The sequence below is a fragment of the Macaca nemestrina genome, chromosome 4 (assembly GCF_043159975.1).
Source record: "Macaca nemestrina isolate mMacNem1 chromosome 4, mMacNem.hap1, whole genome shotgun sequence".
NCBI classification, from domain to species: Eukaryota; Metazoa; Chordata; class Mammalia; order Primates; family Cercopithecidae; genus Macaca; species Macaca nemestrina.
This window is the reverse complement of record NC_092128.1, coordinates 67630885-67654605: the sequence shown is the minus strand read 5'-3', so window position 1 is coordinate 67654605 and position 23721 is coordinate 67630885. Positions and strand designations below refer to the sequence as shown.

Sequence of the window (23721 nt, the reverse complement as noted above, 5' to 3'; positions counted from 1 at the left end):
TAGTTAACAAATATATTTGATTATACAAATACCTTCTCCAGGTTACAGCTTGATGGGCTTCTTGTTTTTTCTAAACATATTTTTACACTCACCAGTTTTACCCCAGGCACGAACAGGCTTAAAAACAACAGCAAATCCTACCATAAGGTGATCATTCACAATCATCAGTTCAATGTATTTGGTTTCTTCTTCTACATTACGAGGATATCGACGAAGCTGTAACACAGGAAAGGAAACAGCACCTAATTCAGCCCTCTAAACTCGGCTGTGAAAACCTAAAAAATATGGAAGAAACTGACAAAACAAAATTTTCCCTTTTTATTCCTTTAGCATTAAAAAATTTTTTCATCAATTTGTTTAGTTTCTGAGTTGGTAATAAATTAACATGGCTCAGAAAATTTAAGAAGTATAAAAGAACAGAAGATGAATGTCTTCCTCTCACCTTTATTCTCCACCTACTCAGTTCCTAGTCCTTCCCCCACAATGGATACAGCAAGTTACTGGTTCCTTCCAAAAATATTTATGCATATAAAACTAAATGTGAATATATCCTTTATTTTGTACTTCCGTTTATTTCACTCCTTTCTGCATCTAGCAATTTTATTTAACAGTCTATCTTGAAAATAGTAACATATGAAGAGCATTCTTTTGGGTCCTCTGAAGATCTCTGAGAGGGTACAGGGACTGGAGTGATTGGCACTTTTATTATTTAATCTCCAAACTGGGAGTGAGTCACGTGCCTTCATCTAGGATGGTTCAGAGGATCCCCAAATGACATGGGGTCTTTGTTAAAATAGCTTTGAGAACTCCCAGTCAGTCTTATCTATTACAGCTAGCTTTCTAGAATATTGTCCTATTCTTTCAGTCTATAATTCAAAAACAATAGTTTCACATTAAATCCTGATGGTAATCATTTTATCTAACTGGGCCTCAAGATAAATATGTCTCTACCTATTCATATAAATATATATATATATGTTTATATATGAGTTTATATATAATCATATATATGAGTTTATATGTGTGTATATATGTGTGTGTGTATATACATATATAAACATTCACAACATTTATAAAGGTCATAGTAGTAATTCACGGAACACATGGGTCTGAGAGGCAATATATGGCGTATATGTGGTTATAAGCACCTCTCTGAGACCAGACTTCCTAGGTCAGAATCCCAACTCCACCAGAGTCACCCTATGTGGCTTTGGGCAAGTTTCTTGATTCTCTTACGTTCAATGTCCTCATCAGTAAAATGAGGATATTATAGGTTGAATATCTCTCATCTAAAAATCCAAAACTCCAAATGCTCCAAAATGAAAAACTTTCTGAGCACCAATATGACACTCAAAAGAAATGCTCACTGGAGCACTTCAGATTTCTAATTTTTGAATTAGGGATGCTGAACCACTAAGTATCATGTAAATATTCTGAAATCCACCCCCACTCTCCCCTCCGCGCCACACACACACACACACACACACACACACACACACACACACATCAAAATCTGCAACACTTCTGGTCCCAAGCATTTTGGAAAAGGTATACTTAACCTGTGATAACACCTTCCTCTTAAGGTTTTTGAGGGTTACATGTGTTAATATAGTTAAAATTCTTATAATAGACCCTATTATAAGGATTTTACAAGGTAAGTATTCAATAGCATTCAATAAGATTTAGCAATAATTATTCACAATAAAAATCTGTCTATAAACATGTATTTTATTTCAAGGTAATAAAAAGAAGACACCTGATTCCTTCAACTTCTTGATCTTACTAGAGATCTATTTCCTTCATCTTGTGTTTTTAATGGCCACCTCCCCTGCCCACATCACCACAGTGGTGACATCTTGATTCTGATGGCCACAACTCTTAACTTTTCTAAACTACTTGCCAGCTCTGTGATTTGAGCAAGTCATTTTCTCATGTCAGAGTCATCATTTTTCTTTCAGTGAAAGGGGAATAATAGTACCGACTTCATTTGGTTTAAAGCATCATATCAACAGTTATTATTACCCAGTCCAATATCCAGTGGAACAATCATAAAGCCCATGACCTAATTTTATATCCTGGACTCCAAAGATTGCTCAAGTGAGACAAAAGCATTTTGTGGCTTCACAACTGGATTGATTCATTCCTAAGGGGTTATAGTCAAGGTAATAAATACAAGGATATAAACCATACAAGTGGATTCCATGATGTGGTACATATCTGGGCAAGGAAAGAAGCCTATTGTAGAAAGAACCTGAGATGCCACAAGCAGGAGCCTCATAACCCATAATATGATGAAGAAACATATTATCACCACTGTCTTGAATCCTTTTTGCATCTGTGAAATAACATGGTTCCCCTTTCTGCTGCTTCTTCAGATCTGTCACCCTTACGGTTTGCCACATCCTGACAAATTCCCAAACTAATACTCACCCTCTCACACAGACTTACCGTAGATTAAAATGATTGGCAGTTGACAATTGTTTTAAAATAACACGACATACCACTGTGAATACATACCTGCCGTTTACTCCTTTTTGGTCTTGGCTTCAAAATAAATTTTGGTGGAGTAATGTTTACTTGTTGAAATTCTAAAAGGAAATTAAATTTAATTTAACTTAGTGAATTTGTCAGATTTCTTCAATATAGGGCAAAGTTTTACCTGCCCTTCTTTCTTATGAATTTTATAATATATAATGCTATACTTAATGATCACACAAAACATTTAGTATGTCAATACTAAACATTAATTTACTATATTAATACTAAATAAACATTTAAAGGATGAATATAATTTGCAAAATATAGAACATTATTTCTGTTCTAATTTACTTCAAAAAAATTTTCATATTTCTCCTATAAATATCATTACGTTATTTACTAGGAATCTTCTAAACAGCCAACTCAACTTTCACTTCCATTACTAACCTTCTCGAGGAAGCAAAATATAGAAGACGAGCAATGAGAAGTAGAAAAAATAATCACACATTTCTGAGTTCATAATTTATTAAGAAATTGTTATAGGACACCAAAGTTTTGAGTTAATTTTTTCCAATTAATTTACATTCTTCTTTGCCCATAACCAAATTAATCTCAGGCTTTATCTGCTCTTGGTAGCAGATGTGAAAATCATACATCAACTGTTTATGCACATAGATTCATCTCTGAATATAAGATTAGGTTATTTATAAGGGAGGATTTTTCTACAAAGTGAAAGGAAAGTTGCAATCTTTCCCTAGGGTACAGATTTCCTAAAACTTTGATGATTGAACAATCTGAAGGGGCTTATTATAGGAATAATGCTATAAAACACTCAAGGTGAACCATTATCATTATTTTTGGATACTGTTCATAAAGGAGAGATAATAATGGTCAGAGAAATCTGTGACCAAGAAATTGAATAATAAAATCAGGGTAAGGAAATTAATATTCTCTCTTTATTTCATGTTCAAATATTCTCCCATCATGTCGTTTTTCAGAGTGCTATGGCCTGGGCATACAAGGGATTTGCTGAGAAAGGGAATAAGTTCTCTTTTATAATTAAAAAAAAAAAAAACTAATAGGAAAAACAGAAAAACAAGATTACAAAAGTAACCCATCTCATATCAATAATTCATTAAATGTAAACAGACTAAACGTTGCACCTAAAAGGCAAAGATTACGAGACTGGATTTTTTTTTTAATGCAAGACTTAACTACATGCTGTTTAGAAGAGGGGCACTTTAAATTTAAAGTATGGAAGAGGATACACCTTACAAACATTAATCACAAGAGAACTGTGAAGGAAATATTAATATCAGACAATGTAACTTCAGGACAATAAGAATCTGGGAGAAAGGAAACTATTTCCTAATTATAAATGGGTTGATTCATCAAAAAGACACAATGCTCCTAAATGTTTATTCACCTAATAACAGAGTTTCAAAATACATAAAGCAAAAAGTGACAGACCTGAAAGGAGAAATAGACAAATTCAAAGTTACAGTTAAGGATTTCAACAATCCTCCCTCAGTAATTGAAAGAAAAAAAAAAAGCAAACAGAATCATATGGACACAGAAGACTTTACACTATTAACCAATTTAACTAAGTTGGTATTTTTAACACTTTACCCAATAATTGAAGAATACATATCCTTTTTAAGAACACATGAAACATTCACCAAGACAGGCAATATCATAGATCATAAAGCAAGTCCCAATAAATTTTATTTAAAGAAAATGAAATGACACAGAGTATTTTCTCTTATTGCAATTCTATTAAATTAAAAAATCTATAATAAAAAGGTGCTTGGAACAAAATAACCAAGTATTTCGATACTAAGCTCTTCATTTCTAAATAACCCATTGGACAACGAAGAAATCACCTGGTAATTTAGAAAATGTTTTGACCTAAAGTAAAAATATGACAAGTCAAAATACGAGGGATGCAGGTAAGGCATTTAGTGCTTGAAGGGAAATGCATAGCTTTAAGGGGTTATGTTAGAAAAGAAAAAAAAGTTTAAATTATGACCTAACCTTCCACCTTAACAGCCCAGAAAAATAAGAGCAAATTAAACACAAATCAAATAGAAAAAAGTGAGACTAAAAACTTAAAAACAAAAATCAATAAAATTGATCAGCAGGACTTGATCAATAAAGAAAGCAAATCACTACAGATTCTATAGATATTAAAAAGATAATATGAGGATATTATTAAGAGCTTTATGCCAATAAAGTTGTTAATTTAGATAAAATTCCTTGAACATGTGTATATGTAGATAATCTGAATAATCTTGTATCTATTAAATAACTTTAATTCTTAATTAAACTCTCCAAGAAAACCATAAGGTCAGATGACTTCACTGATGAATTCTACCAAACATTAAAGGAAGAAATAATACCACTTTTACACAAACTTAAAAAAAAAGGAGTCGGAAACTTTTCCTAACACATCTTGTAAGACCAGCAAAACCCTGGTACTAAAACCAGAAAAGAAAACTAGAGTCCAATATGCTTTCTGAACCTATATATTAAAAATGTTTAACAAAACATAGGCAAATCAAACCCAGTAATACACAAAAATATAATCCACCATAACCAACTGGGGCCCATTTGAGAATGCAAATTAGTTTCATATTCAAAACATCAATTTATACAATTCATCACATTAACAGATTAAAGGAGAATGATCATCTCAATAGACATAGAAAAGCATTTGACAAAATTCAACACCTATTCTGGATAAAAACTCTTAGCAAACTAGAATAGCAGACTGATAAAACTACTCAGCTGCAAATATGTACTACCTTTCATAGAAAAGGAAGGATGAGCAGAATCAAGAGCTGAGAACATAGAGCCAAGAGTCATGGAGAATTCTTTCCAGGCCTTGAAACCCAATCAAAAAGGGTCAACATTTGCCCAGCAGAATTTCAGAACTGCAATGTCGGTGTCTTTCTTGTTTCTCAAATGTTCCCTCTTTTGTAAGCGAATGTCTATAGCTGGCCCATTACTGGATCCTGGGAGTACATAGGGCAGATAACTTGTCTCTTTAGTTTTACATACAGAAGGATTAAGAGAAATTACATCCAAAGACCCTCATCCACACCTGGACCTGATTTAGATAATGAGATTCTAGACTTAGAGCAGATGCTATAACAGGATGAAACTCTTAGAGACCTAGGGAGGAAGAGAATGTATTTTGTAGGTAAAAGAGACAAGAATCACTGGGGGCCAAAGAGAAGAATTTGACAGACTTTAAGATGACCTCTAATAGTCTCCACCTCCTGGTACTCACGCCCTTGTGTAATACCCTCTCTCTGAGTGTAAGTAAAACCTGTAACTTGCTTCCAACCAATGGAATACAGCAAAGGTCATTTCTCCAGATAACATTATGTAAGATTGTAACTCATCTTGCTAGAGACTCTCTTTCTTACCGGCTTTCATTACACGAGCACCAGTGTTGTGAGCTGCCCTATGGAGAGGCCCATGTGAGAAAAAGAGTAACCATCAGCCAAAGCCAGCAAGAAACCAAGGCCCTTGGTCTAAGAGGCTAAAAAGAACGGAATTCTGCCAACAACCACTGCATATCCTTCCACAGTTGAGCCTTGAGATGAGACAAAGTCCTAGAAAACACCTTCACTGCAGCCTGTGAGGGCCTTTGAAGTGGAGAACCCATCTAAGCCATTCTTGGACTCCTGATCCACAGAAACTATGAGATAATAAGTGTGTATTGTCTTAAGAGGTGCATTTTGTGGTAATTTATTACTCAGCTACTAATTTTTCTGTACATAATAAAAATGTATTCCTCAGCAATAGATAACTAATACAATGCCACTGTATAATCTCATTCCCTTGAGAGAAGGCTGGACCCTGTGACTCATTTCTAATAAATACTATACAGTAAAAGTGATCAGATGTTGCTTTTGAGATCAGGTTAACAAAAATACTGTAGCTTCCATCTTAGGCATTGTGTCTCATTCTCTCTCTTCTCTTGGTCTCTCGCTCTCTCCTAGAAAAAGTTAGCTACCAGGTTGGTGGGGGGCAACCCTGTGGAGAGGCCCATGTGGTGAGGTACTAAGGCCTCACAACAATCATATGAGTGAGCTCAGAAGCGAATCCTCCCCAGTTGAGCCTTCAAATGAAACTGGAGTCCCAGCTGACAGTTACGCTACAAACTCATGACACCGTGGGCCAGAGGCACCCAGCTAAACCACACCCAGGTTCCTGATTCTCAGAAATTATGAGATAATAATGTTTGTTTATTAAAGCCACTAGACTTTAGAGTAATTTGTTACACAGCAATAGATAATACAATAGATAAGCAATAGATAATAACTAATACAACATCTACACTAAAAATGACCAAATACTGAAAGAAATTTTAGACTCACTACTAATGACATGCTGTTTTTCCCCATTAATGCATACTTTTAATACAATTCTAATAAAAATCCCAGAATTTACAGAAATTGACAAGTAGTTTCTAAAATTTGTAGGGAAATATAAAGAGCCCAGAATAGCCAAAATTTTGGGGGGAAAAAACAGAATTGGAGGATTTATGTTATTTGATTTCAAAACTTATATAAAGCCACAGTAAGCAAAACAAAGTATGATAAGGGTAGCCAAATAAAGTAAGAGTCAAGAAATTGACTCTTTTTTTTTTTTTTTTTGAGACGGAGTCTGGCTCTGTCACCCAGGCTGGAGTGCAGTGGCTAGATCTCAGCTCACTGCAAGCTCCGCCTCCCGGGTTTACGCCATTCTCCTGCCTCAGCCTCCCGAATAGCTGGGACTACAGGCGCCCGCCACCTCGCCCGGCTAGTTTTTTGTATTTTTCAGTAGAGACAGGGTTTCACTGGGTTAGCCAGGATGGTCTCGATCTCCTGACCTCGTGATCCGCCCATCTCGGCCTCCCAAAGTGCTGGGATTACAGGCTTGAGCCACCGCGCCCGGCCGAAATTGACTCATATTAATATTTTTTGACAAAGACATCAAAACAATTCATTGATTAAAGGAAAGGAAACTCTTTTCAACAAATAGTATTAGAATAATTGTGTATTCACATAAAAAATAATAAAATAAAACTTAACCCCTACTTTTCACCGTGTACAAAATGTAATTTGAAGAGGATCCTAGATCTAAACATAAAAAATAAAACTATAGAGTTTTTAGAAGAAAACACTAGAAAATATCTTCAAAACTCGGAAGCTAGCAAAAATTACTTAGCATGGAGAAAGCAATAATGATAAAAACTAATGTTAAACTTCACAAAATTTAAAACATCTGTTCATCACAAGATGCCATTAAGTAAGTAAATAAGCAAACCAAAGACTGGGGAAAAGATATTCATAAGCCATATTTGGCAAAGGCCTTCGATCTAGAGTATGTAAGTACTCCTACAACTTAACAACAAAAAGACAGAAATTCTGATTAGTGGCGAATAAGTGTATATCCTACACATCATTAATCACAAGAAAAATGCAAATTTAAACCACAGTGAGATAGCACCAAATACACTAGAACAGCTAAAATTAAAGAATAACAGAGCAGGCCGGGCGCGGTGGCTCAAGCCTGTAATCCTAGCACTTTGGGAGGCCGAGACGGGCGGATCACGAGGTCAGGAGATCGAGACCATCCTGGCTAACACGGTGAAACCCCGTCTCTACTAAAAATACAAGAAAATTAGCCGGGCGAGGTGGCAGGCGCCTGTAGTCCCAGCTACTCGGGAGGCTGAGGCAGGAGAATGGCGTGAACCCGGGGGGGCGGAGCTTGCAGTGAGCCGAGATCGCGCCACTGCACTCCAGCCTGGGGCACAGAGCAAGACTCCGTCTCAAAAAAAAAAAAAAAAAAAAAAAAAAAAAAGAATAACAGAGCAGATGTTGGTCAAGATGTGGAACAATTAAAACTCTCAGAGTGCTGACGCAAGTATACCACTTTGTGTACCCACTTTGGAAAACGGTTTCAGCAATTCCTCATAAAACGGTGGTTCTCAAAGTGTGATTCCAGCACCAGCAGCATTAGCATCACCTGGGAAGTACTGGAAATGCAAATTCTCCAAACCCACCCAAGATATACTGATTTAAAACTCTCAAGATAGGGCCAGCAATCTGTGGTTACCGGTCCTCCAGATGATTCTGATGCATGCTAAAGTTCGAGGACACTTTCAACACAGTTAAACATGTACCTACCCTACGGCCCAGCAAATGTATTCCTTGGTGTTTACCGAAGAAATTAAAATATGTGCCCATAGAAAAGACTTGTACAAGAACGTGCATAGTTGCTTTTCTCATAATAGTCAAAAACCAGAAACAACCCAAATGTCCATCAACCAATAGATTAAAAATTGTGTTATAGGCCAGGCGTGGTGGCTTATGCCAGTAATCCCAGCACTTTGGGAGGCCAAGGCGCGTGGATCACCCAAGGTCAGGAATTTGAGACCAGCCTAACCAACATGGTAAAACCCTGTCTCTACTAAAAATACAAAAATTAGCCAAGCATGGTAACGTACGCCTGTAACCCCAGCTACTTGGGAGCCTGAGGCAGGAGAATTGCTTGAACCCAGGGGGCGGAGGCTGCAGTGAGCCAAGATGGCACCATTGCACTCCAGCCTGGGCAACAGTGCAAGAACCCATCCCCCTGCAGAAAACAAGTGGCATATTCATAGGACACAATATATTCAATAATTTAAAAGAATGAACCATTGCTACTCTTGACAACATAAACCTCATAGGCATGTGCTAAGCAAAAGAAGCTGCAAATAGTACATGATTCCATCTGTATAAAGTTCTACAACAGACAAAAGAAACGGCAGAGGTGGTAGGCACCAACTACAGAGGGTACAAAGGAAGTTACTGGGGTAACAGAAATGCTCTCTCTCTCAACAAGAGTGTATGTATGTAAAAATTTATTGAATAGTACTCAAGACTTTTATATTTCATTGCATATTTTTTTAACTGGGTACATAGGCATCCATAGGAAATAAGATTTTCCCAGAATATGTTCTCAGAAACACTAGTCCTGAGACAGGTGCATGCCATGTAAAGGAAACGTTCCACAGTCCAACAAGTTTGGGGAATAGCTGATCCTATTTCTATCTCTGGGAAATACATACAACATAACAAGATGATGATGTTGATAATCTATAACCCAGTTAAACTTTATGCATTCTAAAATAAATAAGCTTACTTTTGAGACTATTTCACAGAAATTGTAGTTGTGACATTTATTTGTCTATTTCTTGTTTTCTTTTAATTTATCACAGTAAATCATAAGTAATGTTGGGAGACAAAACTCTCTCAAAATTGACAGTGCCAACTTCTGATGAGGAAAACTAGAAACTAATTGAAACAGACCTGAGTTTTCAAAGAATATGTCTAAAAAATCATTTTAATAACAGCAAAACTGCCAAGTCACCACCAAAGTTTCTGCTGGAAAGAAACCCTGAACAATTTCCTCAAAAAAAAAAAAAAAATCCTAGCAAGCCTACAATCAAGTCTTTAGGGGAAAATCTTTATTTATTACTTTAAATATTAATTAATGTTGACTGCTTCCAGTAATACCCATTAAATTATAGCTTTATTCCCACACAGCTAGTCATGATTTATTTTCTTATCAGAATAGGGATTGTAAAAAGTTTTATAAGACCACTGAAAGAACCGTCTAAAAAGTCTGTGAGAGGTTAAGAGCATCTATATTCCCATTTGAAAATTTTTCAAAATAGTAAATTCTATTAAATCTTCTCTCCCTCTGGCAGCAGGAAAGAAGGGGAAAGAATGTTCATTCTCTTTAGGGAAATTACAGGAGGATGAGGAGTTAAAAACTTATGTCAGAGAGAAAGGAACATTAGGAAACATTTACTTCATTTTCTGATAAAGGGACAATGTAAACTTCTAAGTGATTTTCTAAGCATTAGTTTAGGATTACTCTCAGGCTGGTGATTTCTGTGATTTCCCTCTGTGATTTCCCTCTGTGATTCTCTACCATAGTACATTTTCACAGTGTCATAATTCAAAACTCAACTTCACCCCTTGCTAGCTGTGGGACCCTGGAAAAGACAAACTAGCTGAGCTCTGTTTCTTCATCTACAAACCGGGAATAACATTAATCTTACAAGGCTGCTGCAAAGCTTAAAATGAGATTAAAAATTAAAATAATCAGGCTGGGCACGGTGGCTCACACCTGTAAACCTGGCACTTTGGGAGGCTGAGGCAGGTGGATCACGAGGTCAGGAGTTCGAGACCAGTCTACCCAATATGGTGAAATCCTGTCTCCACCAAAAATACAAAAATTAGCCAGGCGTACTGGTGCATGCCTGTAGTCCCAACTACTCGGGAGGCTGAGGCAGAAGAATTGCTTGAACCCAGGAGGCTGAGGTTGCAGTGAGCTGAGGTCGCGCCACTGCATTCCAGGCTGGGCGATAGAGCAAGACTTTGTCTCAAAAACAAAACAAAACAAAACAAAACAAAAAATAAATTAATTAATTAAATTAAATTAAATTAAATAAGGTTCACTAAATAGGGGAGGAAGCATCTCCATACCAGATATCCAGATATCTTCTGAATAAAGATATTCAGAGTGCTGTCTTGTCTTCAGGAGAAAACAAATGAGTCCAGCACAGTCAAAGAGAAACGCACTCTACATAATCACTGCTCCACTAAGGAGGGCAAAGTATGCATGTACCGCCCTTCTTGTCATGTGAAGACTTAGAAGCAACTCTAGAAGCAACATAGGTTGCTAGGTCCATTTATTCGACCTAAAATAAATAAGCTTACTTTTGAAAATATTTCACAAAATTTGTATTTTTGACATTTGTCTATTTCTTGTTTTCTTCTAACTTATTATAGTAAATCATAAGTAATCTTGGGAGACAAACACTCTTAAAATTAACCTAGGTCCATTTCAGTGTAGATGAGAAGAAAAGACTAATTTCACAAATAGCACATAATGATAACAAAAGTTAACCTATAATAGTTCTTTCTTAAAATTCTAGAGCAAAAAAGAGACAAGGAAAACAATAAATAGGGAAATGATTAAGAGTTCATCCCTATGTTTACAAGACCAGTATTTCACCAAGAATGAACTTGTATGCACTTTGTCTCACAGACCAATTCTTGCTCTAATCTTGTTTCTCCTTTAGTGCCTTATTTTCAATTTAAAAATTTTTTCAAGTTTTCCTCCACATCTTTCCAAACTCATCTGTGAGGCCAGTTTGCATTTTATTCTCCCTCTTGATGTGACTTGGCTCTCCCTCTAAAAACGTCAAAAGCAGATGTGGGCTAATGATACTCCACAAACAGATTAGTTCTAAGGCATTAAATAAATTACCGAAGTTGTCTTTTAAATAAAAAGTCACTATATGAACATCATACCAGATGGAAGATCATCCAAGGGAAATTCAAACAGTCTGGATTTGTAAACCGAATGAAAATGGAAATCCTCCTGAAATGACACAAGCAACAGTGATTAAGCGTGTACAACCGAATTATCTCCAGCCTTAGGCAAATGTAGCTGGAGACCCTTAAAAGAACCACAGCTTGCCTATGCATTCTCCTGGGTTTAGAGAGGTGATGAACCATTGCCCAACCCCTCCTATTCGCTCCTGAATTCTCTCAGCACCAGAGCAATATCCAATGAGAAGAAAAATGCCTTCACAGAGAAGCCAAAGCCTACAGTAATGGAAAACAAATGAATGAATCTATTCCCCCAAGGACAAATAAGACATTTGGCAAAATGACTTAATGTTTTTTTATTACTGGTTCCTTTCACGGATCCCTGCAGCCTTTTAAAAGTCAGAGAGCTTTGGTAGGCAAAGACTACAGAGCTAACAATTTTCACAGTATTGGGGAGCAGGATGCCTGGTATAAGTAAATGTTCAAAGTGGACCCTGTTCTGAAATTCAAGTGTCATACAAGCTATATTAAAAAGCAAGAGATAAAAAGTCATATTTTTCTTCTAAAAAGTTAATAAACACTCAAATATAATTTCATCTGGTTTCATCTAATTACTAAAAAAAAAAAATTAGAATGTCATAGGTTTCATATTATCTTAAAAAAATCATACTGTCAAGCAAAGTGACAAGACAGGCAGCAGTGGGTACCCATAAAATAATATACAATACAGAGAATTTCCCAAACAAGATGGTTTATGGGTGAAAAAACCATGTATGTTTCTTGAAAGGATTTGCCTCTCTGCTTGACTAATGTTGTGTAATACAAGGAAGAATATTTGTACGAACAGAGCTAGAATGAAAGTGTATTATGTTTCTCTGTAGTCTATAATATTAATTCAACTTCTTCTAATTTGTGGGAAATGAATGTTTCAGCTAAAGTGAGGGAGAGGATTAAGATGACTCAGGGTTCTCTAAACTTCATCAGCATAGAGCCTTAAAAGGAATAGACAACAGAGAAAAATCTGGAATCTAGAAAAGAGAGGAGAGGTGAAAAATCATAGACCTGTGGATTTGATCTGTTATGGACTGAATGTGTGTGTGTCCCCAAAATTCTCATATTGAGACCCTGGCACCCAGGGTGACTTTGTCTGGAGATAAGGCCTGTGAGGCAGTGATAAATGATAAAGGAGGTCATAAGGGTAAGATCCTCATTCAGTATAGCTGGTACCCTTATAACAAGAGGAGACAACCAGAGTTCTCTCTCCCTCTCTGCCATGTGAGAACACAGTGAGAAGGCAGCTGTCTGCAACTCAAACAAAGAGCCCTCACCAGATGTCAACCATGCTGGCACCTTGGACTTCCTGTGCCCAGAACTGAGATAAAGATAAAAGTTTCTGTTGGTTAAGCAACCCAGTCTACAGGATTTTGTTATGGTAGCCAAGTCAGACTAAGAAAGATCATAACACATTAGGGTGGAGATGGAAATAGAGGTTTCAGAACACCTCAAAGGGAAAGTATTATATTTCCAAAATAAAAGAGAAAGAAACAAAAGAAATTTGCTGTTTGTTTGTTTGTTTTGGAGATGGAGTCTCACTCTGTCGCCCAGGCTGGAGTGCAGTGGCAGGAGGTTCAAGCAATACTCCTGCCTCAGCCTCCCAAGTAGCAGGGATTATAGGCACATGCCACCACACCTGGCTAATTTTTGGATTTTAGTAGAGATGGGGTTTCACCAAGTTGGCCAGGCTGGTCTCGAACTCCCGATCTCATGCCCGCCTCAGCCTCCAAAAGTGCCAGGATTACAGGCGTGAGCCACCACACCCGGCAAGAAATTTTTTAAAAAACACTTGTGGTTTTGACTTACTCAATATTTAGTTTAAAATATACAGACAGTCCCCAACTTACATGTTTTTGACTTTATGATGCATTTATCAGGGTATTAAATATATTTTTGACTTATAATATTTTTAACTTATGATAGGTTTATCAGGACATAGACCCAACATAAGCGAGGAGCATCTGTACATATGTTTACTATCTTAACCCTAAACAATATAAAAATGAAATAAAGTAGAAAAAAAAGGAGAGGAAAAAAGCTCTCAGCACAAACATTTCCATTTGCCACAACAAATGGAAGGAGCACTTACTTGAGTAGTGTCATTTTCTTCTGGCTCAATGAGATATGTGTGGTTCCCGTCATAGAACATCCCACTGCCAATGACAAGAAAATAATTAGGCATGGCTATCGACTCTCATCCCAGAACAAGATCATTTTAAAATCAGCGGACCCATTTGCTTCTCAATGCCTATTTCCCAGTCCCAACCATCACCTCCAGACACACCACACACACCACTGAGAGGGAAAGGCCCCTCCTTCCAATTCCTTATAGGTAGAGTCCCCTCATCCTCACCTGACCCCATGCTCAGGATTGCCATGCTCTAGCTGTTGCCCATCACTCCTCCGTCTAACATAGAATTCCCAGATTTTCATATGCAACAAGCCACCTGGAGAGCTAGTAAAAACGCAGGTCTTTCAGGACTCTTCTCAGATTTCTGGACTGGAACCCAGGAAACTGCATTTTAAATAAGCTCCAGGTGATCCTGAGGCAGGTTTTCAGGGACTATACTGAGAATGACCGACCTACCATAAACATGGAAGACGCTCTAGTAACAAGAGCTAACACATTTGAACAACGTGCCACAAGCTAAATACTTTACACTCATTTAATCTTTTCCACAAATCTACAAGGGAAGTACAACGACTATCCTTATTTTACAGGTAAGGAAACTGAAACCCAAAGAGATAAAGTAACTTGCCAAATTATTTAACCAGTAAGAGCAGAAATAGGAATAGAGCCCAGACAGATGGGACCATGAACTGCCCATTTGCAACCTGTTACCTACCTACATTCATGCATTCATGCATTCAATCAACATGTTTACAGAGCACCTACAATGCACTGTTGTAGGTGCTGGGGACACAATAGCAAACAAAACAGACCAATTATCTGTCCTTGTGGTGCTGATGAGTATTCTAGGGAGGACATACTATATATATATAGAGAGAGAGAGAGACAGTGATAAATTCTAGGGAAGAAAATAATCAGGTGAAGGGCAATAAATGGTGCCAGAGGGCCGTGGGGGCTATACCAGCTGGGCACCTCCTAGGGCCTTGGCTTTTACTCTAAGAGAGATGAAGAGCCACTGCAAAGTTCTAAGCAGAGGGGAAATACAAACTTCCTTAAGTTTTATAATGATCACGCCAGCTTCTGTGTTACAATAATTTTTAGCACAGCAAGGATAGAAGTAGGGAAGTTACTGCAATAATCCAGGTGAAAGAAGGTGCTGGCTTAGATCAGAGCAGTAATAGTGGAAGTGGTGAGAACTGGTCAAATTTGGGATATATTTTGAAAGTAGAACCAATAGGATTTATTAATGGATTTGAAACAAAGTATGTAAAACAGAGAAGAGTTAGTGAAGACTCCAAGTTTTGACCTGAGCAACTGGAAAAACGGACGTGGCGTTTAACAAGATAAAAAAAAACGATGTGACGGAGTGAGACCCTGTTTCAAAAAAAAAAAAAAAAGCGGTGGGGGGAAGGGGGGATGCAGAAGGAGCTTATTGGGATGGGCCTAGGGAAGCAGGGAGCAGAGGGAAGGATGCAAATTCTTTAAGTGTTCAGTTTTGAGCTGGGCATGGTGCTCACATCTGGAATCCCAACACTTTGGAAGAAAAGGTGGGGGGAATCACATGAGGCCAGGAGTTTGAGACCAGCCTGGGCAATGTAGTGAGCGGCAAGACTCTCTCTCTACAAAAAGGTTTTAAAAAGTTAGCTGGGCCTGGCGATGCACACCTGTAGTCCTAGCTATTTGGGAGGCTTAGGTGGGAAGATCACTGGAGCCCAAGAGTTCGAGGCTGCGGTGACTGATGACTGTGCCACTGCACTCCAGCCTGGGTGACAGAGCAAGACCCTACATTTCTTTAAAAAAAAAAAAAAAAAAAAAAAAAAAAAGATCCATTTTGGACCCCATAGGCTGGGGGTGGCTACCAGCCATCTGAGAAATCCTCTGGAGAGCACTTAAATATACAAATGGCCTCAACTCCCACTCAGACAGATTCTGATAGCTGCTGCTTTTAGAAGAATATGATCCTTTTACTGAGATCAGGCCCTTTATGATGTTAAAGAAACTTGTCTTATCATTCAGGCATCTGAGGGTAGTAAAGCTATGAGCTTCTGTGGTAATTTTTTAGTTTTTGGTAGAAATGACTATATGACAGCCAAGCTCCTAAACATAAACTAGTATTTGTTTTTCATTGAAGACTTAGTGAAATTGGTGAAATTCCATGAGCTATAATTATAATGGCCTCCAAGTTCTGCCTCTATCCAAATTCTTTCATTCCTGCTATAACATCTTCCACATGTCCTCAACTTCTATATACTCACAGTATGATTGTTCTCACAGCTGCACTGTTTTCAGCCACATGTACTTTCTGAATTTGGATGACATTCTATTTGGAATTTAAAGATAAACAGATGCAGTTTGTAAGACATTACTGACAATATGTGCCCAAGGAGTCAGACGGAGAGCCTTTCAAAAAAGTAGACCAAATATGGCAGGGAGTATCTCTCTACCCTTGCTGAGAACTAGCCAGATCCATCCAGAAAGTCATATGAAGCCATCACACTTTGCCAAAATTCATGTGGCAACACCAACAAAGTAGCGAGCAGATTACTTTGTTAAAATAGTACTGAGTGTTATTTATCCTTACATTAGGTTAACGTCCAATGGGAAAGTCATTTCTTTTTAGTGGACTTAGACATCATGTAAGCAATATGAAGACAACAGATTCTGACACTGTCTGTATCTCAGAAGACTCTAGATTGCTATATGATAATGTGCCATTATTAATTCCTTAATAATGAAAAAATACTTGTGTTTTATATGCTTTGAGAACTGAAATATTTTTGTTTATTTATATAAATCCTTTTATATTGAGTCCATAACAGTATACTTGATAAAAACCTATAGCTAAGACCAAGTCATCACAGATCAATTGAGCTAAAATTTCAAAAGGTTGTATCAAAATAAGATTTTGAAAGGAAAAAGCCATTCTTACAAATTTCCACAAGAGGGCAATAAACTCACATTTAACTCCATTCTTTACGGTTCCCATAGTAACAAGATTTTTGTCATAACACCAAACACACCAAAACCAAAACACTGTGTATTAGTCCTTTGACTCTGAACAAACGTGACCTTGCAGGTTCTTTATGGGAAAGATATACGAATCTGGTTTTCCCTTATTTATGTTATTCAACTGATTTAAGAAATCCAAAATGAAAAAAAATACGCACTTGGTAATTTATAAAGGATGAGTCATGGATGACATAATACATCTCATATCTAAACCACTGTAATTGGGACAACATACATTATTCAATATTTCATAACATTGCCCCAAAATATTTCTTCCAGAAATTTCTGTTCAGAAGGTAAAGTTAAGACGAGAAGTAATAATTACTAAATAACAAGATGATACAAGGGTATATTTATCCTACGTGCTCATAAAAGTCTAAGAGAGCTTAAAATGGTCATACACAATTCTGACAATGTTCCAAGATGCATGATAGATTTTCTGTTTATTTTTATTTAGTTTCAAATAAAAACATTCTTAAAAGGAGAAGTAAAATCTACTTAATTAAAATAACCCTGTAATCCCAGCACTTTGGGAGGCTGAGGTGGGCGGATCACGAGGTCAGGAGTTCAAGACCAACCTGGTCAACATGTCAAAACCCTGTCTCTACTGAAAATACAAAAATTAGATGGGCGTGGTGGCAGGCACCTGTAATTCCAGCTACTCAGGAGGCTCAGAACAAGAATGGCTTGAACCTGGGAGGCGGAGGTTGCAGTGAGCTGAGATCGTGCCACTACACTCCAACCTGGTGACAGAGCGAGACTCCATCTCAAAAATAAAATAAATAAAAATAAATAACTAAGGCAGGATTCTGAGTTCTATTCCTAATCCAGTTACTATACAATCTCCTAAAAGTTATTTTTCCTTGGGTTTTGTTGACACGGAGTCTCACTCTGTCACCCAGGCTGGAGTGCAATGGCACGATCTCAGCTCACTGCAACCTCTGCCTCCTGGGCTTAGGTGATTCTCCTGCCTCAACCTCCCAAGTAGCAGGGATTACAAGTACCCACCACTATGCCCAGCTTAATTTTGTGTTTTTAGTAGAGACAAGGTTTCATCAGGTTGGCCAGGCTGGTCTCAAACTCCTGACCTCAGGTGGTCCACCCACCTCAGCCTCCCAAAGTGAAATAAGAAATTAGCCAGCCATGGTGGCAGGTGCCTATAATCGCAGCTACTTGGGAGGCTGAGGCAGGAGAATCACTTGAGCCTGGGAGGCAGAGGCTGCAGTGAGCTGAGATCACACCACTGCACTCCAGTCCGGGACAGAGTGAGACTCTGACAGAAAAGAGTGAAAGAAAGAAAGAATGAACGAATGAACAAATGAACAAATGAATGAAAGAATAAAACAAGAGAGAAGAGAAGAGAAGAGAAGAGAAGAGAAGAGAAGAGAAGAGAAGAGAAGGGGAAGTGAAAGGGAAGTGGAAGGGAAGTGGAAGGGAAGTGGAAGGGAAGTGGAAGGGAAGTGGAAGGGAAGGGAAGGGAAAGGAAGGGAAGGAAAGGGAAGGAAAGGGAGGGCACAGTGGCTCACACCTGGGATTACAGGGGTGAGCCACCGTACCTGGCCTAAAAGTTATTTTTCAATCCTTCTTTACATGACTATAGTAGGATTACTAACAGGTATCATTCTTAGGTTCTCAGATCCATTTATAGCCCTTAGAAGGCACAAATATCTTCTCTCTGATTCTGACAACATTGAGCCCATTTGGAAAACCAGAAGGCAGACTGGAACGAGTACTGAGAAAGATGCTGACACTATGACTTTGGATTGAGATTTTAAGAGAGAGAAAGGAAAACAACCACCTCATTTATTACCCTCCAATATACACTTGCTGTCACAAATGGGGACAGGTGTCACTGTACTATTCCTAGGTGACAGATGTGCTTGTCTTGAGTTCAGATGTAACAATTTTACTGCTGAAAAGGACTTCAATATTGCTTTTTCCTAATAAGAAAACAGAGACTGCCCAATATTAAGCATGGATTCCATGTTTGTAAAAACCTCTTTCTTCATAGAATGTATTTAAAGTAAATAAATGTACACCTTTATTCACAGTAGTCTTTTAGCACAAACAAGGAAATGGAAGTCTTCCATGCTCTCAGGACATGGCCTCCTATCTCTGGTTATTTAACTCACCCTTATATTCTTCTTTCCTTTCTGCCTAATATGCTTACTCCCAGATCCTGACTAGAGGTGTCACTCAGGCAGACTAGCTAGATTTTCTGGCCGTGTCCATTCGCTCTCTTTCCTAGATTTAAGATCTGTCAGTGTAACCCGCTCCCTTGGATATGCTATTCCAACCTATTGCACTTCACCGTCTTCAGGTGGCATGTCTCCGGAGCCCTTAGGTGCTACCTGTTCTTCAGTGACAATGCTTAGCTTGCATTTTTTCCCTTTTTTTTCCTCTCTCTCTCAAAAAATAATCAAATATACCTATGGGGTTCCACATCAGGAAATGGGCTAGATTTGGACTCTTCATGAGACTGTGAACTCCCAGGACTTGTGTTTCAATTGCCTTAATATTCCTAGGGTTGGCACACAGGAAACACCCAGTAACTGCTTGTTAGATGAAAAGCCACATATCTAACTTGGTAACAAAAAGGAATTATTTTAAAGTTCCTCAACGAAAATTTAACAAAACTAAAGTGCTGGCTTGTTCTGTGACAAAAATTAAAACACACAAGAAGGAAATGAAATGATTTAGTTAAAAGAGAATGCTGAGGAATGACATGGTAGCTTTATAAAGGGTTACAAAACAAGTAAGAAACAACCACCTGTGCATTATCATTATCGACAGGATGGAGGAAGTGGACGTATTCCCATGTTAAACATCAGCAAACAGTATTCGACAGAGAAGGTTATGAGAAAGGAAGCAAGGCCCTGAGGAAGGATGAACTTTGTTCCTTGGAGATCTCTGAGAAACGACAGACCCTCCCACAGATTTGCTGTTAATTAGGTGGGATTCAGGCTGAAAAAAAAGGGGCAAAGACATATGCACTCTTGAGGTCACGAGAAACCTTTTCTCTTTGAATAAGGAGACAAGAGTTACCATTTACCGAAACTTCTATTATTTGATGAAAACATAAAAACATATGAAGAAGGAATAGGGGTATTTCAAGGGGCTAAACATCCACAGAAACAGACACCAAAGTTAACCCAAACCACTCCTGTCTGAATTTGGATGAAACTAGAAAAATGCTTCAAATATTATTTTAAAGTATCATTGTGAAATTCAAAAGCCTCTGTTTTCTGCGACTCTAATTTTATTGAATTTTTTTGAGATGGAGTCTAGCATCATCTTAATGTATGCTTCTTGTCTTTTTCTTGACAATATATATGTTTTATTTCTTTTGCAAAATGTAGAAATTTTCTTTTCTTTCTTTTTTTTTTTTTTTAAATCAGAGTCTCACTCTATTCCACAGGCTGGAGTGCAGTGGCATGGTCTCGGCTCACTGCAACCTCCGCCTCACAGGTTCAAGTGATTCTCCTCCTTCAGCCTCCCAAGTAGCTGGGATTACAGGCTCCTGCCACCATGCCAGGTTAATTTTTGTATTTTTAGTAGGATAGGGTTTCACCATGTTGGCCGGGATGGTCTCGAACTCCTGACCTCAGGTGATCCGCCACCCTTGGCCCCCCAAAATGCTGGGATTATAGGCACGAGCCACCAAGCCCGGTCATTTGCAACCCTGATTTAAAAATCCGCTTGGTTAGAAAAGGCCTTTGACAAAATTAAACCGCCCTTCATGCTAAAAACTCTCAATAAATTAGGTATTGATGGGATGTATCTCAAAATAATAAAAGCTATTTATGACAAACCCACAGCCAATATCATACTGAATGGGCAAAAACTGGAAGCATTTCCTTTGAAAACTGGCACAAGACAGGGATGCCCTCTCTCACTACTCCTATTCAACATAGTGTTGGAAGTTCTTGCCCAGGGCAATCAGGCAGGAGAAAGAAATAAAGGGTATTCAATTAGGAAAAGAGGAAGTCAAATTGTCCCTGTTTGCAGATGACATGATTGTATATTTAGAAAACCCCATCGTCTCAGCCCAAAATCTCCTTAAGCTAATAAGCAACCTCAGCAAAGTCTCAGGATACAAAATCAATGTGCAAAAATCACAAGCATTCTTATACACCAATAACAGACAAACAGACAGCCAAATCATGAATGAACTTCCATTCACAATTGCTTCAAAGAGAATAAAATACCTAGGAATCCAGCTTACAAGGGATGTGAAGGACCTCTTCAAGGAGAACCAGAAACCACTGCTCAACGAAATAAAAGAGAACACAAACAAATGGAAGAACATTCCATGCTCACGGATAGGAAGAATCAATATCGTGAAAATGGCCATATTGCCCAAGGTAATTTACAGATTCAATGCCATCCCCATCAAGCTACCAATGACTTTCTTCACAGAATTGGAAAAAACTACTTTAAAGTTCGTATGGAACCAAAAAAGAGCCCGCATTGCCAAGACAATCCTAAGCCAAAAGAACAAAGTTGGAGGCATCATGCTACCTGACTTCAAACTATACTACAAGGCTACAGTAACCAAAACAGCATGGTACTAGTACCAAAACAGAGATATGGACCAATGGAACAGAACAGAGGCCTCAGAAATAATACCACACATCTACAACCATCTGATCTTTGACCAGCCTCACAAAAACAAGAAATGGGGAAAGGATTCCGTTAATGTTTCTGGGAAAACTGGCTAGCCATAAGTAGAAAGCTGAAACTGGATCCTTTCCTTACACCTTATATAAAAATTTATTCAAGATGGATTAAAGACTTAAATGTTAGACCTAAAACCATAAAAACCCTAGAAGAAAACCTAGGCAATACTATTCAGGACATAGGCATGGGCAAGGACTTCATGTCTAAAACACCAAAAGCAATGGAAACAAAAGCCAAAATTGACAAATGGGATCTCATTAAACTAAAGAGCTTCTGCACAGCAAAAGAAACTACCATCAGAGTGAACAGGCAACCTACAAAATGGGAGAACATTTTTGCAATCTACTCATCTGACAAAGGGCTAATATCCAGAATCTAAGAAGAACTCAAACAAATTTACAAGAAAAAAACAAACAACCCCATCAAAAAGTATGCAAAGGATATGAACAGACACTTCTCAAAAGAAGACATTTATGCAGCCAACAGACACATGAAAAAATGCTCATCATCACTAGCCATCAGAGAAATGCAAATCAAAACCACAATGAGATACCATCTCACATCAGTTAGAATGGCGATCATTAAAAAGTCAGGAAACAACAGGTGCTAGAGAGGATGTGGAGAAATAGGAACACTTTTACACTGTTGGTAGGACTGTATACTAGTTCAACCATCGTGGAAGACAGTGTAGCAATTCCTCAAGGATCTAGAACTAGAAATACCATTTGACCCAGCCATCCCATTACTGGGGATATACCCAAAGGATTACAAATCATACTGCTATAAAGACACATGCACACATATGTTTATTGCAGCACTATTCACAATAGTAAAGACTTGGAATCAACCCAAATGTCCATCAGTGACAGACTGGATTAAGAAAATGTGGCACATATACACCATGGAATACTATGCAGCCATCAAAAAGGATGAGTTCGTGTCCTTTGTAGGGACATGGATGAAGTTGGAAACCATCATTCTGAGCAAACTATTGCAAGGCCAAAAAACCAAACACTGCATGTTCTCACTCATAGGTGGGAATTGAACAATGAGAACACTTAGATACAGGAAGGCGAACATCACACACCGGGGCCTGTTGTGGGGTGGGAAGAGTGGAGAGGGATAGCATTAGGAGATATACCTAATGTAAATGACAAGTTAATGGGTGCAGCACACCAACATGGCACATGTATACATATGTAACAAACCTGCATGTTGTGCATATGTACCCTAGAATTTAAAGTGTAATAATAATAATAAAATCTGCTTGGTTTATAAAACACAAAATGGAAAAAAAAATCAGATCCATCACTGATTTAAAATTATTTCTTGACACAAAATAGGGATATCTACTATAGTGCATTCATACTAAAGAAAATAAATTATTGAAAAAATAAACAGTACAAATAACTTTTTGAACACTTACTGAAGTCCATGGCATGTTGACAATGCAACAAATGAGGCAGGGTTTCCTCGGATATGGCCCTGGTAGTAACAGTGCTCTCCTCCCTGAAAACAGAAATAAAGAATGTAAGCCTTTGCATCACAAGGAGAATCAGCTGCTTCATTTCACAGGAGGTTTCTACTCACAATGTATCTCCACATCTAGAGCTCTACATGATATTTCATTATTCAGATTAGCACTATCAAGCTTTTTCTAACAGAATTATTCATAAACACTCTGAGTGAGCTGACTCCAAATCAAAATTCAGGGAAACAAAAGTTGACTTAACCTTTCTTTTATGTAGGTGATATTAGAGGAACAAAGAAAGAGATATTGAAATACACATGGGGAGTCAGGCACAGTGTCTCATGTCTATAGTTTCAATGCTTTTGGAGGCGAGGCCGGAGTTCAAGACCAGCCTGAGCAACATAGCAAGACCCTGTCTCTACAAAAAAAAAATTTACAAATCAGATGGATGTGGTGGCATGCATCTGTAGTCCTAGCCTCTTGGGAGGTTGAGGCAGGAGGATCATTTGAACCCA

General features: G+C 37.9%; 1 protein-coding gene across 25 annotated transcripts in view; it reads right to left on the bottom strand.

Annotated features, from left to right (window-relative positions):
* The window catches only part of LOC105475451 (ADAM metallopeptidase domain 22), a 247901-nt gene that overhangs the window by 73328 nt on the left and 150852 nt on the right, over nt 1–23721 (bottom strand). For all 25 annotated transcript variants that reach the window (XM_024790838.2, XM_011730693.2, XM_071094780.1 and 22 more), the window contains 5 exons: nt 23162–23244; nt 14005–14068; nt 11841–11910; nt 2518–2588; nt 142–216 (listed from right to left, as the gene is read on the bottom strand). In XM_024790838.2, the coding sequence (XP_024646606.1) occupies nt 142–216; nt 2518–2588; nt 11841–11910; nt 14005–14068; nt 23162–23244 (363 nt within the window). The remainder of the gene's footprint in view (nt 1–141; nt 217–2517; nt 2589–11840; nt 11911–14004; nt 14069–23161; nt 23245–23721) is intronic.